At 55.5% G+C, this 21,498-nt stretch overlaps 1 protein-coding gene across 1 annotated transcript in view; it reads left to right on the top strand.

Annotated features, from left to right (window-relative positions):
• The window catches only part of THBS1 (thrombospondin 1), an 82,663-nt gene that overhangs the window by 19,933 nt on the left and 41,232 nt on the right, over nucleotides 1-21,498 (top strand). Inside the window, exons 4-10 of the mRNA XM_069638398.1 lie at nucleotides 4,469-4,544; nucleotides 5,397-5,593; nucleotides 6,470-6,595; nucleotides 7,330-7,423; nucleotides 14,327-14,500; nucleotides 15,977-16,153; nucleotides 19,626-19,799. Of these exons, the coding sequence (XP_069494499.1) occupies nucleotides 4,469-4,544; nucleotides 5,397-5,593; nucleotides 6,470-6,595; nucleotides 7,330-7,423; nucleotides 14,327-14,500; nucleotides 15,977-16,153; nucleotides 19,626-19,799 (1,018 nt within the window). The remainder of the gene's footprint in view (nucleotides 1-4,468; nucleotides 4,545-5,396; nucleotides 5,594-6,469; nucleotides 6,596-7,329; nucleotides 7,424-14,326; nucleotides 14,501-15,976; nucleotides 16,154-19,625; nucleotides 19,800-21,498) is intronic.

Raw genomic sequence — 21,498 nt, 5'->3', positions numbered from 1 at the left:
GTGATGGGGAGAACTGGGCATAACCCAGTCCAGTACACTCAGTGCCAGGTGATGGGGAGAACTGGGCCTAACCCCCTCCATTACAGTCAGTGGCAGGTGATGGAGAGAGCTGGGCATAACCAAGTCCAGTACACTCAGTGCCGGGTGATGGGGAGAGCTGGGCCTAACCCAGTCCAGTACACTCAGTGACATGTAATGGGGAGAGCTAGGCATAACCCAGTTCAGTGCACTCAGTGCCAGGTGATGGGGAGAGCTGGGCATAACCCAGTCCAGTACACTCAGTGCCAGGTGAAGAGGGACAGCTGGGCCTAACCCAGTCCAGTACACTCAGTGCCAGGTGATGGGGAGAGCTGGGCATAACCCAGTCCAGTCCTTTCAGTGCCAGGTGATGGGGAGGGCTCGGCATAACCCAGTCCAGTCCTTTCAGTGCCATGTGATGGGGAGGGCTGGGCATAATCCAGTCCAGAACACTCAGTGCCAGGAAATGGGGAGAGCTGGGCATAACCCAGTCCAGTACACTCAGTGCCAGGTGATGGTGACAGCTGGGCATAACCCCGTCCAGTACGCTCAGTCCCAGGTGATGGGGAGAGTTGGGCATAATCCAGTCCAGTGCCCTCAGTGCCAGGTGATGGGGCGAGCTGGGCATAACCCAGTCCAGAACACTCAGTGCCAGGTGATGGGGAGAGCTGGGCCTAACCTCGTCCATTCCAGTCAGTGCCAGGTGATGGAGAGAGCTGGGCATAACCCAGTCCAGTACACTCAGTGCCATAATGGAGAGAGCTGGGCCTAACCCAGTCCAGTACACTCAGTGCCAGGTGATGGGAAGAGTTGAGCATATCCCAGTCCAGTACACTCAATGCCAGGATGGAGAGAACTGGGCATAACCCCGTCCAGTACACTCACTGCCAGGTGATGGGGAGAGCTGGGCCTAACCCCGTCCATTACAGTCAGTGCCAGGTGATGGGGAGAGCTGGGCATAACCCCGTCCAGTACACTCAGAGCAAGAATGGAGAGAGCTGGGCATAACCCAGTCCAGTACACTCAGTGCCAGGTGAAGAGGAACAGCTGGGCCTAACCCAGTCCAGTACACTCAGTGCCAGGTGATGGCAAGAGATGGGCCTAACCCAGTCTAGTACACTCAGTGCCAGGTGAAGAGGGACAGCTGGGCCTAACCCAGTCCAGAACACTCAGTGACATGTAATGGGGAGAGCTGGGCCTAACCCCGTCCATTACAGTCAGTGCCAGGTGATGGGGATTGCTGGGCATAACCCAGTCGAGTACACTCAGTGCCAGAATGGAGAGAGCTGGGCATTACCCCGTCCAGAACATTCAGTGCCAGAATGGAGAGAGCTGGGCCTAACCCAGTCCAGTACACTCAGTGCCGGGTGATGGGGAGAGCTGGGCATAACCCCATCCAGAACACTCAGTGACATGTAATGGGGAGAGCTGGGCATAACCCAGTCTAGTACACTCAGTGCCAGGTGAAGAGGGACAGCTGGGCCTAACCCATTCCAGTACACTCAGTGCCGGGTGATGGGGAGAGCTGGGCATAACCCAGTCCAGTACACTCAGTGCCAGGCGATGGGGAGAGCTGGGCTTAACCCCGTCCAGTACACTCAGTGCCGGGTGATGGGGAGAGCTGGGCATAACCCAGTCCAGTACACTCAGTGCCAGGTGATGGGGAGAGCTGGGCATAACCAAGTCCAGTACACTCAGTGCCAGGTGATGGGAAGAGCTGGGCATACCCAGTCCAGTACCCTCAGTGTCAGGTGATGGGGAGAGCTGGCACTAACCCTGTCCATTACAGTCAGTGCCAGGTGATGGGGAGAGCTGGGCATAACCCAGTCCAGTACACTCAGTGTCAGGTGATGGGGAGAGCTGGGTATAACCCAGTCCAGTACACTCAGTGCCAGGTGAAGAGGGACAGCTGGGCCTAACCCAGTCCAGTACACTCAATGCCAGGATGGAGAGAACTGGGCATAACCCCATCCAGTACACTCAGTGCCAGGTGATGGGAAGAGCTGGGCATACCCCAGTCCAGTACACTCAGTTCCAGATGACAGGGAGAGCTGGGCATAACCCAGTCCAGAACACTGTGCCAGTGCCAAATTGTTCCAATTTTCAGTGCCAGTGGAAAGCCCGGGGCAAAGAGTCTAGAGATCTTGAAAAAATGACAAGAAGGAAGGAACCCATCGCATCAGTCTATGGTTGAGATGCTTTGGGGGATGCAGGGATATCATGCCCCCCCCCCCCCCCCCCACGTAAATTGCACAGAGGAGACCGTCTACACGGTGGAAAAATGAGGAGTAAAACACAGGCGAAATCTCCATTACTCTTCGCTTTTCCAGCACGTTAGTAGAAACGTGTAAATGCCGCCTGCAAAGAATTCATTTCCAGCCGAATTCCCAATGGATTCCTGTGGAATCCGCCTGCTCTCCATAGGAATACAGTGCATGAACCCCGGCGTGAACACGCATGCTGGTGGAAGTGCGCCCGCATCTCTATGGCGGAGCAGGACATGAAGGGGAAAGAACACATCCTGTCCCTCCCCTCCCACCTCTCCTCACTCCGTGGCACAAATGCAACAAAATAGGACGGATTGGAAAACATTTCGGGAAACACATTTACCGCAATTTTTTCCAATCGGCTTCACCTGGAACATGAACATGTCCTCCTGGGTGAATAAGTGGGTAACACGTCTAGCGCCCCGAAATTAAATGCCCAGGGAGGGGGAGAAAAAGTGGCTTGATAAAAGAGATGGAAGCAATTCAGCATTATTTCCAGCAGGAGGAAGAGAACTAGTGGGGTGTCTGACCTGCAGGAGCAGGAGGGGGAGAACTAGTGGGGTGTCTGACCTGCAGGAGCAGGAGGAAGAGAACTAGTGGGGCACCTGTCCTGCAAGAGAAGGAGGGAGAGAACTCGTAGGGCGCCTGACCTGCAAGAGAAGGAGGGAGAGAACTAGTGGGGTGTCTGACCTGCAGGAGCAGGAGGAAGAGAACTAGTGGGGATCTGACCTGCAAGAGAAGGAGGGAGAGAACTAGTGGGGTGTCTGACCTGCAGGAGCAGGAGGAAGAGAACTAGTGGGGATCTGACCTGCAAGAGAAGGAGGGAGAGAACTAGTGGGGTGTCTGACCTGCAGGAGCAGGAGGAAGAGAACTAGTGGGGTGTCTGACCTGCAGGAGCAGGAGGAAGAGAACTAGTGGGGATCTGACCTGCAAGAGAAGGAGGGAGAGAACTAGTGGGGTGTCTGACCTGCAGGAGCAGGAGGAAGAGAACTAGTGGGGATCTGACCTGCAAGAGAAGGAGGGAGAGAACTAGTGGGGTGTCTGACCTGCAGGAGCAGGAGGAAGAGAACTAGTGGGGATCTGACCTGCAAGAGAAGGAGGGAGAGAACTCGTAGGGCGCCTGACCTGCAAGAGAAGGAGGGAGAGAACTCGTAGGGCGCCTGACCTGCAAGAGCAGGACGGAGAGATCTAGTGGGGCACCTGTCCTGCAAGAGAAGGGGGAGAGAACTCGTAGGGCGCCTGACCTGCAAGAGAAGGAGGGAGAGAACTCGTAGGGCGCCTGACCTGCAAGAGCAGGATGGAGAGAACTAGTGGGGCGCCTGACCTGCAAGAGCAGGATGGAGAGAACTAGTGGGGCGCCTGACCTGCAAGAGCAGGAGGGAGAGAACTAGTGGGGCGCCTGACCTGCAAGAGCAGGAGGGAGAGAACTCGTAGGGCGTCTGACCTGCAAGAGAAGGAGGGAGAGAACTAGTGGGGCACCTGTCCTGCAAGAGAAGGATGGAGAGAACTCGAGAGAACTAGTGTGGCACCTGTCCTGCAAGAGAAGGAGGGAGCGAACTCGTAGGGCGCCTGACCTGCAAGAGCAGGATGGAGAGAACTCGTGGGCACCTGACCTGCAAGAGCAGGATGGAGAGAACTAGTGGGGCGCCTGACCTGCAAGAGAAGGAGGGAGAGAACTAGTGGGGCACCTGTCCTGCAAGAGAAGGATGGAGAGAACTCGAGAGAACTAGTGTGGCACCTGTCCTGCAAGAGAAGGAGGGAGCGAACTCGTAGGGCGCCTGACCTGCAAGAGCAGGATGGAGAGAACTAGTGGGGTGGTGAGACCGGCGGAGGAGCAATGCGAAAGAGGAGCTCGGGGTGAAAGCCCCATCTTCTGCCGTCTGGTCCATCCTCCTGTGCCATGAATGCAATGTCTGTGAGGTGGCACACTGAGGCCCGCGAGGAGGGGGCCACGTCAAACCTTTCATGAGAAGCAGTCTCCAGGCAGACAGGGGAAGGGGTGAATGGCTGCATTTTCCTCCCGTACACTGGAGGCCTTGTGCCCACGTGGGATCCTGAATGCTGTTTATTTAGGAAGTGGCCTGACCGGAGGTATTCCTGCCCTTACATGTCGAAGGGGCCCCTGCGTGTCGCTGGAAGCCTGTTGCATGTGTGCTGAGGTGTAACGTGTCCTGTCTTCACAGGGGGTGCTCCAGAACCTGCGCTTCGTCTTCGGCACCACCTTGGACGCCATCTTGAGGAACAAGGGCTGCTCCAGCAGTAAGTGTCTCACGCTCGCTCAGTGGCGGGAGGGGGTATTCGAGGGTCCATATTGTGGTGCCATTCTCTGCCTTCTTATCTGTGATAGGCAGGGCTCAACTTTAAGCACCAGATTCATGGAAATGAGCGCAGAAATCACGCAGGGGCCGCGCGCGCCCAGAAGGACACTGCGCTAGCCTGCATGCAGATTAAAACATGTGCGCCTTGCATATTCATGGAAATTATGGCGCAAATTAACCGTATTCTCAAGTCACGCCCAAAATGCCCTTGGCATGCCCCCATGCAAAGCAAAAACAGCCAGAACAGCTACCTTTGCGTGCTCACCCGGGCACGAATACATGCACCCCTACATGCAAACCCACCCATTTGATGCAAGTCCCATGTCAAGAGTACTTACGCCTACCTTTGGGTGGCGGATAGTATTAAGGACTTGCGCGGCCGATAGGTTGCACGATCGAATCCATGAATAGGTCTTGTGCTACGCAATTGTGGGTGTGCGAGGAGCTGCCTGCAGACTGTTCCTTTGGAATGCCCACTTTTTTAGCAAGTTCTTTCCCATTTTTTGTGTTCCGCCCAATTCCGAGCCCTCTGTGCAAGCCATGCCAATGCTTTGCATGGAGTCTCGCGCAAGGCCCTCAGCGTCTCGCAGAGACGTGTCAGGCCTGCGTGAACTCCACACAAGTCCAGGAAAAGTACAGCGCATTCGATTTCATGAATCGACAAACGCAGATTTGCGCGCAGGCACCCTATTTAACACGCAATAATTCCATGAATCGAGCCCTACGTCTGTCTTGTGATTATTCTTCACCCTCTTTCGAGCACTCTGGGTTCACGTCTGCTCTTCCCTTGTAGCCGCAAGTGCCATCATCACCTTGGACAACCCAGTGAACGGCTCGAGCCCGGCCATCAGGACTAACTTCATTGGGCACAAGACCAAGGACCTGCAGGCGGTGTGCGGCTTCTCCTGCGACGAACTCACCAACATGTTCATGGAGATGCAGGGACTCCGTACCATGGTCCGCGCACTGCAGGACAATGTCCGCAAAGTGGTGAGCATAATCTGCCTACAAGATGCCGCCTGACACTCTTCCAATGCCCTCATGCCATGCCTTCTCCCATGCCCTCGTCCCACATGCCATGCCCTCGTCCCTTGTCTTCATCCCATGCCCTTGTCCCATGCCCTCTTCCATGCCCTTATCCCATGCCCTCATGCCATGCCCTGTTCCACGTCCTCATGGCATGCCATCTTCCCATGCACTCCTGCCACGCCCTCCTGCCAAGCCCTCGCCCCACGCCCTCATCCCATGACTTCGCCCCATGCCTTCTTCCCATGCCATTTTCCCACGCCCTCCTGCCAAGCCCTCGCCCCCACGCCCTCTTCTACGCACTCTTCCACGCCCTCCTGCCAAGCCCTCACCCCACGCCCTCATCCCATGACTTCGTCCCATGCCCTCTTCCATGTCCTCCTCCATGTCCTCCTCCATTCCCTCTTCCCAATACCCTCTTCCCATGCCCTTGTTCCACGCCCTCATCGCAGGCCCCCTTCCCATTCTTTTGTTCCACGCCCTCATGACATGCCCTGGTCCCACGACCCGGTGGCATGCTCTAATCCCTTACCTTCATGCCATGCCATTGTGCCCTGTTATCCTACTCCCTGTCCCCTGCCCTTCTGCAATGTCTCAGTCACTGCCCTTATGCCCTGCCCTTGCCAGGCTGCTGACTCTTGCCGGAGTGCCACGCCACCCTCCCATGCCTTCGCGCCCTGTCTCGCAGCACTGGAAGGCACAGCACACACGAGGCTTGGCCTTGCATAGCAGAGATGCATGCGAGGGGGTGGGGGGGGTTGTGTGTAGGGAGAGGGGGGTGGGTGGCTAGACCTGGAGATGCTGGGCTGAAACCCCTCCATTTGTCCCTTTCCTCCACAGACGGAAGAGAATGAGATGATTGCCAGAGTGGTGCAGATCAGCCCCGGGCTGTGCATGCACAACGGCCTCCTGCACAAGAACCGCGAGGAGTGGACCATCGACAGCTGCACCGAGTGCACCTGCCAGGTGAGCCCCCGAGGGGAGCAGGGCCCGGGGCGCCGCGGAGCGGAGGGAGACAGCGGTGCTGCACGGCGAGGGCGATGATAGGGGTGTAGAGTCTGGCTGATAGGTGCACAGTGAGGGGGATAGGGGTGCACACTGAGGGTGATAGGGTGCACAGTGAGTGTGATGGGTGCACAGTGAGGGTGATAGGGTGCACAGTGAGTGTGATGGGTGCACAGTGGGGGTGATGGGTGCGCAGTAGGGTGATACGGTGCACAGTGAGGGCGATAGGGTGCACAGTGAGGGTGATAGGGTGCACACTGAGGGTGATAGGGTGCACAGTGAGTGTGATGGGTGCACAGTGAGGGTGATAGGGTGCACAGTAAAGGTGATAGGGTGGACTGTGTGGGTGAAAGAGGTGCACAGTGAGGTTGATAGGGTGCACACTGAGGGTGATAGGGGTGCAGTGGTCTGCAGCACTAGACCCCTCTGCGCCGGTCTCTGCAGGTGCAGTCTCATCCATTGGACGTTACATGCTGACTGACACGTGTGTTCTACACCCTGATGCATGACACGAGGACACGTTCTGATGCCCACGTGTGTCGCGGACACTCCCGTGGGTGCTCAGGTGTGTGTGCTGTGCGGCCTCTTGGAGTGTGTGGGGGTGGGATGGTCCTGAGACTCGGGGCTCGCTTTTGGTTTTGTCTAGTGGGTGACATGTCCAGAAAGGCCCAAACTCATTTTCTCTTTCCCCACAGAATTCTGCCACTATTTGCCGGAAAGTGTCCTGCCCCTTGATGCCATGCACCAATGCCACCGTGCCCGATGGAGAGTGCTGCCCGCGCTGTTGGCGTAAGAATCTTTATTGTTTGCCTACTCCTACGGTGTGCCCAGCATCAGGATCGGGTGGTGGGGGTATCACATTCACCATGTGGCAATGAACCCTGCTCCCATGGCTCCTTAAGACTGCCCCGGAACCCTGCCTCCCAGGGCTCACCCGTCATTCCATGGCTCCTTAAGACTGCCCGGAACCCTGCCTCCCAGGGCTCACTCTCCAATCCATGGCTCCTTAAGACTGCCCCGGAACCCTGCCTCCCAGGGCTCACCCGCCATTCCATGGCTCTTTAAGACTGCCCCGGAACCCTGCCCACCATGGCTCCTTAAGACTGCCCCGGAACCCTGCCTCCCAGGGCTCACCCGCCATTCCATGGCTCCTTAAGACTGCCCCGGAACCCTGCCTCCCAGGGCTCACCCGCCATTCCATGGCTCCTTAAGACTGCCCCGGATCCCTGCCTCCCAGGCTCACTCTCCATTCCATGACTCCGGTTGACTGACCCGGAACCCTGCCTCCCAGGGCTCACTCTGCATTCCATGACTCCAGTTTACTGACCCGGAACCCTGCCTCCCAGGGCTCACTCTGCATTCCATGACTCCAGTTTACTGACCCGGAACCCTGCCTCCCAGGGCTCACTCTCCATTCCATGACTCCGGTTGACTGACCCGGAACCCTGCCTCCCAGTGCTCACTCGCCATTCCATGGCTCCTGAAGACTGCCCCGGAACCCTGCCACCCAGGGCTCACTCGCCATTCCATGGCTCCTGAAGACTGCCCCGGAACCCTGCCACCCAGGGCTCACTCGCCATTCCATGGCTCCTGAAGACTGCCCAGGAACCCTGCCTCCCAGGGCTCACTCGACATTCCATGGCTCCTGAAGACTGCCCCGGAACCCTGCCACCCAGGGCTCACTCGCCATTCCATGGCTCCTGAAGACTGCCCAGGAACCCTGCCTCCCAGGGCTCACTCGACATTCCATGGCTCCTGAAGACTGCCCCGGAACCCTGCCACCCAGGGCTCACTCGACATTCCATGGGTCCTGAAGACTGCCCCGGAACCCTGCCTCCCAGGGCTCACCCGCCATTCCATGGCTCCTTAAGACTGCCCCGGAACCCTGCCTCCCAGGGCTCACCCGCCATTCCATGGCTCCTTAAGACTGCCCCGGATCCCTGCCTCCCAGGCTCACTCTCCATTCCATGACTCCGGTTGACTGACCCGGAACCCTGCCTCCCAGGGCTCACTCTGCATTCCATGACTCCAGTTTACTGACCCGGAACCCTGCCTCCCAGGGCTCACTCTGCATTCCATGACTCCAGTTTACTGACCCGGAACCCTGCCTTCCAGGGCTCACTCTCCATTCCATGGCTCCTGAAGACTGCCCCGGAACCCTGCCACCCAGGGCTCACTCGCCATTCCATGGCTCCTGAAGACTGCCCCGGAACCCTGCCACCCAGGGCTCACTCGCCATTCCATGGCTCCTGAAGACTGCCCAGGAACCCTGCCTCCCAGGGCTCACTCGACATTCCATGGCTCCTGAAGACTGCCCCGGAACCCTACCACCCAGGGCTCACTCGCCATTCCATGGCTCCTGAAGACTGCCCAGGAACCCTGCCTCCCAGGGCTCACTCGACATTCCATGGGTCCTGAAGACTGCCCCGGAACCCTGCCTCCCAGGGCTCACTCGCCATTCCATGACTCCTTAAGACTGCCCCGGAACCCTGCCTCCCAGGGTTCACCCGCCATTCCATGGCTCCTTAAGACTGCCCCGGAACCCAGCCTCCCAGGGCTCACTCACCATTCCATGGCTCCTTAAGACTGCCCCAGAACCCTGCCTCCCAGGGTTCAGCCATCATTCCACGACTCCGGTTGACTGACATGGAACCCTGCCTCCCCGGGCTTCCTGTGCGCTCCATGGCTGCTGCCGAGTGCTTGCCCCCAGGGTGCCCGCATTGTTGCGGTCTGAGATGTCTTATCCTTCAGAGTTGGGAGAGAGTGGTGCCAAGTCTGGCCGTCATCCTGTTTAGGGCGCCTTCTGCAGAGCCTTAGAGGGGGCAGGTAGCCTGGAACCGTACCCACGCCAACCTGCCATGCCAATAAAGGCAGCAGGCTGCGTCGCCCTGCGCCCTGTGCCTGTGGGCAGCATGCCAGGCCCCGCTGCAGCATAACACAAGCATGGTTTACTTGCTATTCTTGGAAGTTGGGGTGAAGAGGGCACAGGCATTAAATGCTGCAGAAACCTTCTGCATTCCTTTGCCACCCTCCAGGTTGATTAAATGGCCCCGGCGCCGCACCTCTGCAATGCCTCCACCGAGGCCCTCTGCACCGGAAGTGCTCTGTGTAGAGGGCGTCTGGTCTGGTCCTGTGCAAGGGACTGGGCCCTGAAGGGCCTGGCTGCAGAAATAGCTCCTCACACTGCCAACCACTGCATGCCCATCCCGTGGGCACCAGTGAGAGCTCTTCTTACTGCCAATCACGAGCATTCTCACACTGCTCATCTTCAAGGCTCTGACGCCCAACCTCGGGCCTACAGTCAGTGTAAGTCCATCACACTGCTCTCCAGAAGCACCCCACAGGCCTACAGCCAATGGAAGTCCATCACACTGCTCTCCAGAAGCACTCCTCAGGCTTCCAGCCAATGGAAGTCCATCAAACTGCTCCCCAGAAGCACTCCCCAGGCCTACAGTCAATGAAAGTCCATCACACTGCTCCCCAGAAGCACTCCCCAGGCTTCCAGCCAATGGAAATCCATCACACTGCTCCCAAGAAGCACTCCTCAGGCCTACAGCCAATGAAAGTCCATCACACTGCTCCCCAGAAGCACTCCTCGGGCCTACAGCCAGTCTAAGTCCATCACACTGCTCCCCAGAAGCACTCATCGGGCCTACAGCCAATGAAAGTCCATCACACTGCTCTCCAGAAGCACTCCTCGGGCCTACAGCCAATGGAAGTCTATCACACTGCTCTCCAGAAGCACTCCTCAGGCTTCCAGCCAATGGAAGTCCATGACACTGCTCCCTGGGAGAGCTACTCCTCACTGCACACCCCGACACCGCCTCCCTATGCCACCCATAAGGGCTCTAACACGTCCAATCCATAACAACACATCACACTGCTGCCACGAGAACTCTGCTCAGTCCAAGCACCTCCCACTGTTCACTACTAAAGCACTATAGCGCCTATCAAGGCCAGGTCTGTCACTGCGTGAGACTGGCCGAGGGGCACCGAGACCCTTGACCAGCATTGGACACAAGCTATAGTTGCCTGGTGGGACCCTTTCCAGGGGTTCAGGGATATCCCAGGCTAATTACCTGGGCGGTGGGTGTGCGGCCCAGGGCGTGCTGGGAAGAGGTGTGTGCATTGTGAGTGCACAGCCTGTGACATCAGGCAACCAGGAAGACTTCATATAGGACCCAGGGACGTCATTTCACCAAAATGCCAGGGGTAGCAAAAGTGACATCACACGATGACAACACAGGAAGTGATGTCATTTGATCCCTGCCCCAAGGGACATCACTGGAAGTGGTGGCACATGTCCTTTCAGCCCTTGACAAAACAGGAAGTGGCATCACATTGCATTTTCCCTCAGTACACTAAGAAAAATATAATTACGCGATAACAGTAATCTGATATACATTTGATACAAGCATTAACATCAGTGTGTATAGCGCCAAGAGCCATAAGGCAATAAAGTACTGTCAAGTGGCCGGTGACAAACTGTCGCTGCTGGAACGGAAACCAGCGTATATTTTGTTCTGGGCATATATTGCTCTCAGTGTTTCTTATGGTTGTTGGCGCTATATGTGCCCAGAACAAAAAAAGTTGAAAAAAGCTTTTTACAGCATGTAAAGTCAGCTTCTGCCCAAAGAGAATCCAGAAGCTGATTGCAGACTAGGACGCCCGGTGTCGCCAGGCCTCCAACACCCTACTCAGCGGTTTCTCAAATTCAGTCTGTGCCAGGGGCGCCATTTCGATTTTGGAAGTCAGCACTTCAATAAGCGACTGAGGCTCTTTGAGATAATTGGAGGCATTTATCTTGGCAAGTTTGTGTTTGGGTATTTGAGCAGGGCACTGCCAACGCTCGATCACTTTGCCAGATGTCGGCTATAATTCTGCGCGTTAGCACAGCGTTGCCATTACTGCAGACATGTAGGAGGTGGGCCACAGTGCTCCTTTTCAGAGGGAGGCCAATGATGGGGAAAGACCCCATTATTTTTCCAGGGACTGGGCCTCATCATGAGTTGGGCTGTAGCCCTTAAATGCGGTGATAATGGTATTACCGCCACATTTAAGGGCTCACCCTATCACGAGTTGGGCACTAAATCAGCTGTTTTACTGCCAGATTTTTTCTGTAGGTAAAAATCCCTGTTTTTGGCGGTATTACAGCCGGCTTTATTGGCCCGCAGTATTAGCACCGAAAATTCCCCATTGGATCCAACGAACCCAATCAGGAATGGGGATGTACCGTTAAGGCCCAACCCCTAATACCACCAGACCGGTCGGTGCTAGGGCTATTACAGTCGGCGGTATTACAGCCGGGAATACAGCCCAACTCGTGATGAGGCCCACTGTCTTGAGTCTTTTGCGTTATCCTCCATTCCTTATGCCCCATTTATGCGAGCGACTCATTGTACATAAACCTCCCAGCATACATTTAACTCGCTTAGCACATTCCACACTCCCCCCCAACCCCCCAGCGGCTTGCGCCATTCCTGAGGCTTTTGCATTATGTGTTTGGCTTCTTAAAGTAGAAACACATCTCGTGCCCAGATACCCGCAGGGCTCCTCCAATCCAAGCAACTCCTGGCTAGTTTGCCATTGAGGAAGAGACGCCTGCACTTAGTGGAGGGCACCATTGCAGCTGGTTCCAGGGTTCTCACACATTCAGCTCCTGACACGAATGCACTGTCATCGGTGCAGACATTTAGGTCTCAATGAAATGCATGCAAACAGTCAGAGGTGCAAGTGTGCATGCCCATGGCACTCCATGTCCCCCAATCATGGGTGAAGTCACCAGCCCTATCCTTCTATACCCCACCACCATGTCCCCAATAATGTATCCTTCTGTGCCCCACCACCATGTCCCCAATAATGTATCCTTCTATACCCCAACACCATGTCCCCAATAATGTATCCTTCTACACCCCAACACCATGTCCCCCAATCACGGGTGAAGTCACCAGCCCTATCCTTCTATGCCCCACCACCATGTCCCCAATAATGTATCCTTCTATGCCCCACCACCACGTCCCCCAATCATGGGTGAAGTCCCCAGCCCTATCCTTCTATACCCCACCACCATGTCCCCAATAATGTATCCTTCTGTGCACCACCACCATGACCCCAATAATGTATCCTTCTATACCCCAACACCATGTCCCCAATAATGTATCCTTCTATACCCCAACACCATGTCCCCCAATCATGGGTGAAGTCACCAGCCCTATCCTTCTATGCCCCACCACCATGTCCCCAATAATGTATCCTTCTTGCCCCACCACCACGTCCCCCAATCATGGGTGAAGTCACCAGCCCTTGGGTGAAGTCACCAGCCCTTTCCTTCTGTGGCCCACCACCATGTCCCCCAATCATGGGTGAAGTCACCAGCCCTTTCCTTCTGTGCCCCAGCACCACGTCCCCCATTAATGGGTGAAGTCACCAGCCCTTGGGTGAAGTCACCAGCCCTTTCCTTCTGTGCCCCACCATCACGTCCCCCATTAATGGGTGAAGTCACCAGCCCTTGGGTGAAGTCACCAGCCTTTCCTTCTGTGCCCCACCATCACGTCCCCCATTAATGGGTGAAGTCACCAGCCCTTGGGTGAAGTCACCAGCCCTTTCCTTCTGTGCCCCAGCACCATGTCCCCCATTAATGGGTGAAGTCACCAGCCCTTTCCTTCTGTGCCCCAGCACCACGTCCCCCATTAATGGGTGAAGTCACCAGCCCTTGGGTGAAGTCACCAGCCCTTTCCTTCTGTGGCCCACCACCATGTCCCCCAATCATGGGTGAAGTCACCAGCTCTTTCCTTCTGTGCCCCAGCACCACGTCCCCCATTAATGGGTGAAGTCACCAGCCCTTTCCTTCTGTGCCCCAGCACCACGTCCCCCATTAATGGGTGAAGTCACCAGCCCTTGGGTGAAGTCACCAGCCCTTTCCTTCTGTGGCCCACCACCATGTCCCCCAATCATGGGTGAAGTCACCAGCTCTTTCCTTCTGTGCCCCAGCACCACGTCCCCCATTAATGGGTGAAGTCACCAGCCCTTTCCTTCTGTGCCCCAGCACCACGTCCCCCATTAATGGGTGAAGTCACCAGCCCTTGGGTGAAGTCACCAGCCCTATCCTTCTGTGCTCCAGCACCACCAGGGAACTACTTGTTTGCACATCCATGATAACTCTCAGAAGATCAAGGCACATTATATGGAGGATGGAAGCTATTCCTGAGTCCATACAGGCCAGGCGCTGCACTTCTTTCTTGCTAAATGATGACTTGGCTGCAATAAGATATAGGTTTAAACTCTGGCGGGAGGACACGTGCCCCTCTTGAGTGCCCAATTCACATGACACAAGTGCAATTGTTCTGCTCAACACGACCTGGCAGTCTGGCAAGGATGGCACTGCCAAACAGATCAAAGGAGCTGCCCAGCAAGGATGTTGGCCTGTAACTAATGAGGATATGTATTATTTTATTAAAACATGTTATATTGAGCTTCATATTGAGCTTCAGAAGTGAGAGGGCTGAAAAGGGGCCGAAGGGCAAAGGAAACCCGATGTGGCCCCTAGGTGCTGAGCACAGATGCCGACTATTCTGATCTAAGTTGCATCTGGGGGGAAGGGCGTGCCTCCTGCTCCTGGCCTCCATGGAGGGGGCCATTGCCCAGCTCAGCAGTCTTCTGTGTGCTTTAAAGAGAATCGTCTTGCTTCTGCAGCCAGCGACTCCCCGGAAGATGGCTGGTCCCCCTGGTCCGAGTGGACGGCTTGCTCTGCCACCTGTGGGAACGGCCTCCAGCAGAGAGGGCGCAGCTGTGACAGCCTCAACAACCGCTGCGACGGATCCTCGGTGCAGACCCGGACCTGCCACATCCAGGACTGCGACAAGAGGTGTAAGTAGCCCAAGGCCTCCTATCGGCTGCTTCTTCATTCCTTGTTTTCTATTCGATATAATCACTGCATACCTTTCTAGGCTGGGCTATGGATGTGGCATGGAGAGTCATGCCAGCCAACCCTAGGCTCGTCTGTCTGGCCTTCATCTCCACAGAAATGTGTGTGTGTGGGGGGGGGGATTCTGGAAACCTGGAATATGAGCAGGGGGCGAGAATACAGAGGCCCCTATTTCCAGGTGGATTCTGGATTCATGGTTTATGTGGGAAGGGATGTCCTGGGCGAGTCCTGGGTGGTGCCATCTCTGTGTGCACCACTGCAAGGGCACCAGAACGTCACCTGGCGTAGGATCGTAGCAGGCTTGCCCCACTAACGCCCTAAAAGGGTTAGACCCCCATTGAGACAGCCGCCCACACAAGCTCCATCTTATGTTATGGGATTGCGGCATCAAGCGGGCCCTGGCTTGGAAGCAGTGGGGCTCTCCACAGGAAGGTGGCAGGGGCCAGGGGGAATTGGAGGGAGGTTCCACTTATCAATGACTGGAGGGAAGTCTACATCTTAAGCTTGAGTGGATGAGTGAAGAGGCAAGTCTGAGGTGTGCGCCTCTGCTCTTCCGCAGGCTTGAGGTGCTAGCGGGAGAAAACTCGATGCTAATGTTCCCCTTCTTACATTTCTTAAGTTCTCACATGGCGACGGCATGGCACCTCGTGCTGTCCTCTGCCAAGTAGGATGGGATGGAGGCCGTCCTGAAGATGGGGTGGGCCTGGTGAGGAAACCAGGGGAGCTCGCTCATCACTCGGGTGATGTGCTCACACTTCTCCGGTCCTGTGAGGAGGTAGGGGAGCTCTTTCATGGCCTGTGGGATGTGCTCACACTTCTCTGGTCCTGTGAGGAGGTAGGGCAGCTCTGTCATGACCCGGGTGATGGTCTCACACTTCTCTGGTCCTCTGATGAGGTGGAGGAGCTTATTTATGGCCTGTGGGATGTACTCACACTTCTCTGGTCCTGTGAGGAGGTAGGGCAGTGCTGTCATGACCCGGGTGATGGGCTCACACTTCTCTGGTCCTGTGAGAAGGTAGGGCAGCTCTGTCATGACCCGGGTGATGGGCTTACACTTCTCTGGTCCTGTGAGGAGGTAGGGGAGCTCGGTCATGACCCGGGTGATGGGCTCACACTTCTCTGGTCCTGTGAGGAGGTAGGGGAGCTCGTTCATGACCCGGGTGATGGGCTCACACATGCTCATTCTGTCCTGCAAATGGAAGCGCAGCCTATCAGATGACTTCAATAATGGCTCCCTGCATACAGAGGTTCCCACTGTTGCCTGGAATGGCGAGGAAGGCCTCCAGAAGCTGGAGCAGACCCCACACTAAGCTGGTCTGTCCCTGAGTATCCCCTCTGGGTAGAAGGCCCTGCAGGATGAGGCCCTAGACCACAGAGCGACCACTCATGCTAATGTTGCCTGTCCCCCTCTCTCACAGTTAAGCAAGATGGCGGCTGGAGTCACTGGTCACCCTGGTCCACGTGCTCCGTCACCTGTGGCAGTGGTCACGTTACCAGGATCCGGCTCTGCAATTCCCCCACTCCTCAGATGAACGGGAGGCCGTGCGAGGGTGAGGCCCGCGAGAACAAGCCTTGCCAGAAGGATCCGTGCCCGAGTAAGTATCATCTCGAAACACACTGCCCAAACCACAAGGCTCCCCAGAACTGCTCAGGTCCTGGCTGCCAGCTAAAGGTGGTGCCCTCAAACACCAGCATCAGGTAGGGAGACCACTGAAACCAGTCACCATGGCGTCCACTCACTGCCATCCAAGTCTCAGCCTCACGGTCACCCTTGGGTGAGTCACACACTCACCAATCCCGGCATGTCAATGAGCCCCGCATACACCGATCCCAGCCCTGGGGTGAGTCACACACTCACCAATCCCGGCATGTCAATGAGCCCCGCATACACCGATCCCAGCCCTGGGGTGAGTCACACACTCACCAATCCCGGCATGTCAATGAGCCCCGCATACACCGATCCCAGCCTTGGGGTGAGTCACACACTCACCAATCCCGGCATGTCAATGAGCCCCGCATACACCGATCCCAGCCCTGGGGTGAGTCACACACTCACCAATCCCGGCATGTCAATGAGCCCCGCATACACCGATCCCAGCCCTGGGGTGAGTCACACACTCACCAATCCCGGCATGTCAATGAGCCCCGCATACACCGATCCCAGCCCTGGGGTGAGTCACACACTCACCAATCCCGGCATGTCAATGAGCCCCGCATACACCGATCCCAGCCTTGGGGTGAGTCACACACTCACCAATCCCGGCATGTCAATGAGCCCCGCACACTACGATCCCAGCCTTGGGGTGAGTCACACACTCACCAATCCCGGCATGTCAATGAGCCCCGCATACACCGATCCCAGCCCTGGGGTGAGTCACACACTCACCAATCCCGGCATGTCAATGAGCCCCGCATACACCGATCCCAGCCTTGGGGTGAGTCACACACTCACCAATCCCGGCATGTCAATGAGCTTCGCATACACCGATCCCAGCCTTGGGGTGAGTCACACACTCACCAATCCTGGCTTATAAATGCACCCCACATACACTGATCCCAGCCCTGGGGTGAGTCACACACTCATCAATCCCGGCATGTCAATGAGCCCCGCATACACTGATCCCAGCCCTGGGGTGAGTCACACACTCACCAATCCTGGCATGTCAATGAGCCCCGCATACACTGATCCCAGCCCCGGGGTGAGTCACACACTCACCAATCCCGGCATGTCAATGAGCCCCGCATACACCGATCCCAGCCTTGGGGTGAGTCACACACTCACCAATCCCGGCATGTCAATGAGCCCGCATACACCGATCCCAGCCTTGGGGTGAGTCACACACTCACCAATCCTGGCATATAAATGCACCCCACATACACTGATCCCAGCCCTGGGGTGAGTCACACACTCATCAATCCCGGCCTGTCAATGAGTCCCGCATACACCGATCCCAGCCCTGGGGTGAGTCACACACTCACCAATCCTGGCATGTCAATGAGCCCCGCATACACTGATCCCAGCCCTGGGGTGAGTCACACACTCACCAATCCCGGCATGTCAATGAGCCCCGCATACACCGATCCCAGCCTTGGGGTGAGCCACACACTCACCAATCCCGGCATGTCAATGAGCCCCGCATACACCGATCCCAGCCCTGGGGTGAGTCACACACTCACCAATCCCGGCATGTCAATGAGCCCCGCATACACCGATCCCAGCCCTGGGGTGAGTCACACACTCACCAATCCCGGCATGTCAATGAGCCCCGCATACACCGATCCCAGCCCTGGGGTGAGTCACACACTCACCAATCCCAGCATGTCAATGAGCCCCGCATACACTGATCCCAGCCTTGGGGTGAGTCACACACTCACCAATCCCGGCATGTCAATGAGCTCCGCATACACCGATCCCAGCCTTGAGGTGAGTCACACACTCACCAATCCTGGCATATACATGCACCCCACATACACTGATCCCAGCCCTGGGGTGAGTCACACACTCACCAATCCCGGCATGCCAATGAGTCCCACATACACCGATCCCAGCCTTGGGGTGAGTCACACACTCACCAATCCTGGCATATAAATGCACCGCACATACACTGATCCGAGCCTTGGGGTGAGTCACACACTCACCAATCCTGGCATATAAATGCACCCCACATACACTGATCCCAGCCTTGGGGTGAGTCACACACTCACCAATCCTGGCATATAAATGCACCCCACATACACCGATCCCAGCCTTGGGGTGAGTCACACACTCACCAATCCCGGCATACCAATGAGCCCCACATACACTGTTCCCAGCCTTGGGGTGAGTCACACACTCACCAATCCTGGAATATAAATGCACCCCACATACACCGATCCCAGCCTTGAGGTGAGTCACACACTCACCAATCCTGGCATATAAATGCACCCCACATACACCGATCCCAGCCCTGGGGTGAGTCACACACTCACCAATCCCGGCATGTCAATGAGCTCCGCATACACCGATCCCAGCCTTGGGGTGAGTCACACACTCACCAATCCTGGCATATAAATGCACCCCACATACACTGATCCCAGCCCTGGGGTGAGTCACACACTCATCAATCCCGGCATGCCAATGAGTCCCACATACACCGATCCCAGCCCTGGGGTGAGTCACACACTCACCAATCCCGGCATGTCAATGAGCCCTGCATACACCGATCCCAGCCCTGGGGTGAGTCACACAATCACCAATCCCGGCATGTCAATGAGCCCCGCATACACTAATTCCAGCCATGGGGTAAGTCACACACTCACCAATCCCGGCATGTCAAAGAGCCCCGCTTACACCGATCCCAGCCCTGGGGTGAGTCACACACTCACCAATCCCGGCATGTCAATGAGCCCTGCATACACCGATCCCAGCCTTGGGGTGAGTCACACACTCACTAATAACGGCATGCCAATGAGCCCCGCATACACCGATCCCAGCCTTGGGGTGAGTCACACACTCACCAATCACGGCATGTCAATATGCCCCGCATACACCGATCCCAGCCTTGGGGTGAGTCACACACTCACCAATCCCGGCATGTCAATGAGCCCCGCATACACCGATCCCAGCCTTGGGGTGAGTCACACACTCACCAATCCTGGCATATAAATGCACCCCACATACACTGATCCCAGCCTTGGGGTGAGTCACACACTCACTAATAACGGCATGCCAATGAGCCCCACATGCACTGATCCCAGCCCTGGGGTGAGTCACACACTCACTGATCCCAGCATTCTGATGAGTCTCACATACACTGATTTCAGCAGCTGGCCTAGTTTCACATGGACTAGGGTGGTGTGTGCTGAAAGACCTCACATTTGAGGACTGAATTAGGAGTAAGACCTGGAGGGGTGATATCCCTCTGAACCATCCCATACAATGATCACTGCTGAGTCGCTCAAGTGTATTGTTCACGTATAGACAAGAAGCAGACACTCACGGTCGACACTCACACAGCTACTCAAGGAATGCCCTGGCCTCTGAGTGGTTTCCGGGATATTAAGGATTGCTCTGTTTTCTTTTCACAGTAAATGGTCACTGGGGGCCCTGGTCACTGTGGGACGCTTGCACTGTCACCTGCGGGGGTGGCGTCCAGAAGCGAGGCCGTCTCTGCAACAACCCTGCACCCCAGTATGGAGGCAAGGAATGCCAGGGGGACGCGTCGGAGGGCCAGCTCTGCAACAAGGAGGACTGCCCGATCGGTGAGTGCCACCCTCCCGACAGCTAATAACTCCCCCACCGGGGGATACTTTTGTGTAATTGGGGTTTTCCTTGTTTAAATAAGAAAATATGAATAAACTGTTTTCCTTTAAGTAGCAACAGATGACGTCATTAGCCGCGCAGGCAGGGCATAGAGCTAATACCATTGGTTACTTTTCTCTGGCCCCAGTTAGGGGGTTTTACTGCAGGAAGGCAGCACCAGTAACGACCTACGGAACAGAGACCGCCTTGTTTAGCGTAACCGGACAGTGGCTGAAAGTAGGGGGAGTTTTTGGGAGTTGAATTCTGAAGCTCCCTCAAAGTGCCCCTCCCTCCGCTGTAAGATACAAACTGGGGTTAGCATTGCTGGAAAGAATAGCAACATGGAAACATTTTCACTTCCTGAGAACAGTGCCATCCGCTGAAGTGCCCTCCTCATTTGATGGTTGCAGAAACATGCAATGCTAAACAAACTGTCCCCCCACTTTGTGAGGTGGTAGGAAGAGGGGTTCACCGACCTGAGCCACAATCGTGCATCCATGGACTTCTTAATCCCTCACCTGTTAAGAGAAGTGTAGATTGTGGGAAAGAGACTGATAGAACTGGCGCGAGGAGATCCCCTTTCTTCTGGTTTATTGGTGGTTGTAAGACCATATGGTACAGTCCCTCAATATCTGTGCACGTGCCCGGGGGAGTTTTGGGGTGCGTGATGTCTGCGTCTTCCCATGAACCAACACAGGAGATTTTAGGGGTTAGGGGAGGCGTTGAGCGGGGACTCTGTGACAAGGACGGTTCAGTGGAGGCCATCTCCCACTTGCTGATGGAATGTTCTGTGCTTGCTTCCCAGCACTACTTTGCACACTTAGCAGAAGATTCTAGCCTCGTACATGCAGGTCGTATTTGGCCCTTTATTCTTACAGACAAATCTTTTAAATGGAGTCTGACTGCTGTTCGTTTACGAGAGGTTGTCTCAGTTGAGGAATGGGGTACAAACTAACACGAATGAATAAGTGAACAGAGTGTTGCTACTATGAGTATGAGTCTTCCTACTATGAATATGAGTCTTCCTACTATGAGTATGAGTCTTCCTACTATGAGTATGAGTCTTCCTACTATGAATATGAGTCTTCCTACTATGAGTATGAGTCTTCCTACTATGAGTATGAGTCTTCCTGGTGTTTTAATGGATCTGCGTTGTCTGCCCGCGTTGTTTCGTTCGCGGGTGGACTGCCCGCAGTGTAACTGCTCGAGCACCCGAGTTGAGCGTTCATTAAAAACAGGGGCCCAAGCAATTTTTGTCCCCCACCGCCAATGTTCAGGATGTGGGGAATACCCCTGAAAACCCCCGAGGCCGAAGATACCGAACATAGACATTGGGGGACAACCCCGCAACCCCCGCTCTTCATGTTCAGTATTTTCAGCTTCAAATTGATCGCAAAAATTCAAACTAATGGTAGTGACCGAATTTGGTCAAATCTACCATTCGTTCAAATTTTTCCGATCAATTTGGGTAATGCTGTTTCAATGTGTCATGATGCAGTTGTCACAATTGGGTCTTTTTCTTCAGAGAAATGTATTCTGTAATGAAATTAAATGAACTTTTTTGTTGTGATGATGTTTATTGGTTGTATGTAAGATGTTTTTAAGAATGTTAGTGAAAAGTTCCTTAGTGGACTATATCGCACACACAAAAACAGAAGA

Source organism: Ambystoma mexicanum, chromosome 14 (assembly GCF_040938575.1).
Source record: "Ambystoma mexicanum isolate Mex_15411 chromosome 14, UKY_AmexF1_1, whole genome shotgun sequence".
Classification (NCBI taxonomy): Eukaryota; Metazoa; Chordata; class Amphibia; order Caudata; family Ambystomatidae; genus Ambystoma; species Ambystoma mexicanum.
The sequence above is the reverse complement of the archived record's forward strand: the minus strand, read 5'-3'. Positions and strand labels throughout refer to the sequence as shown.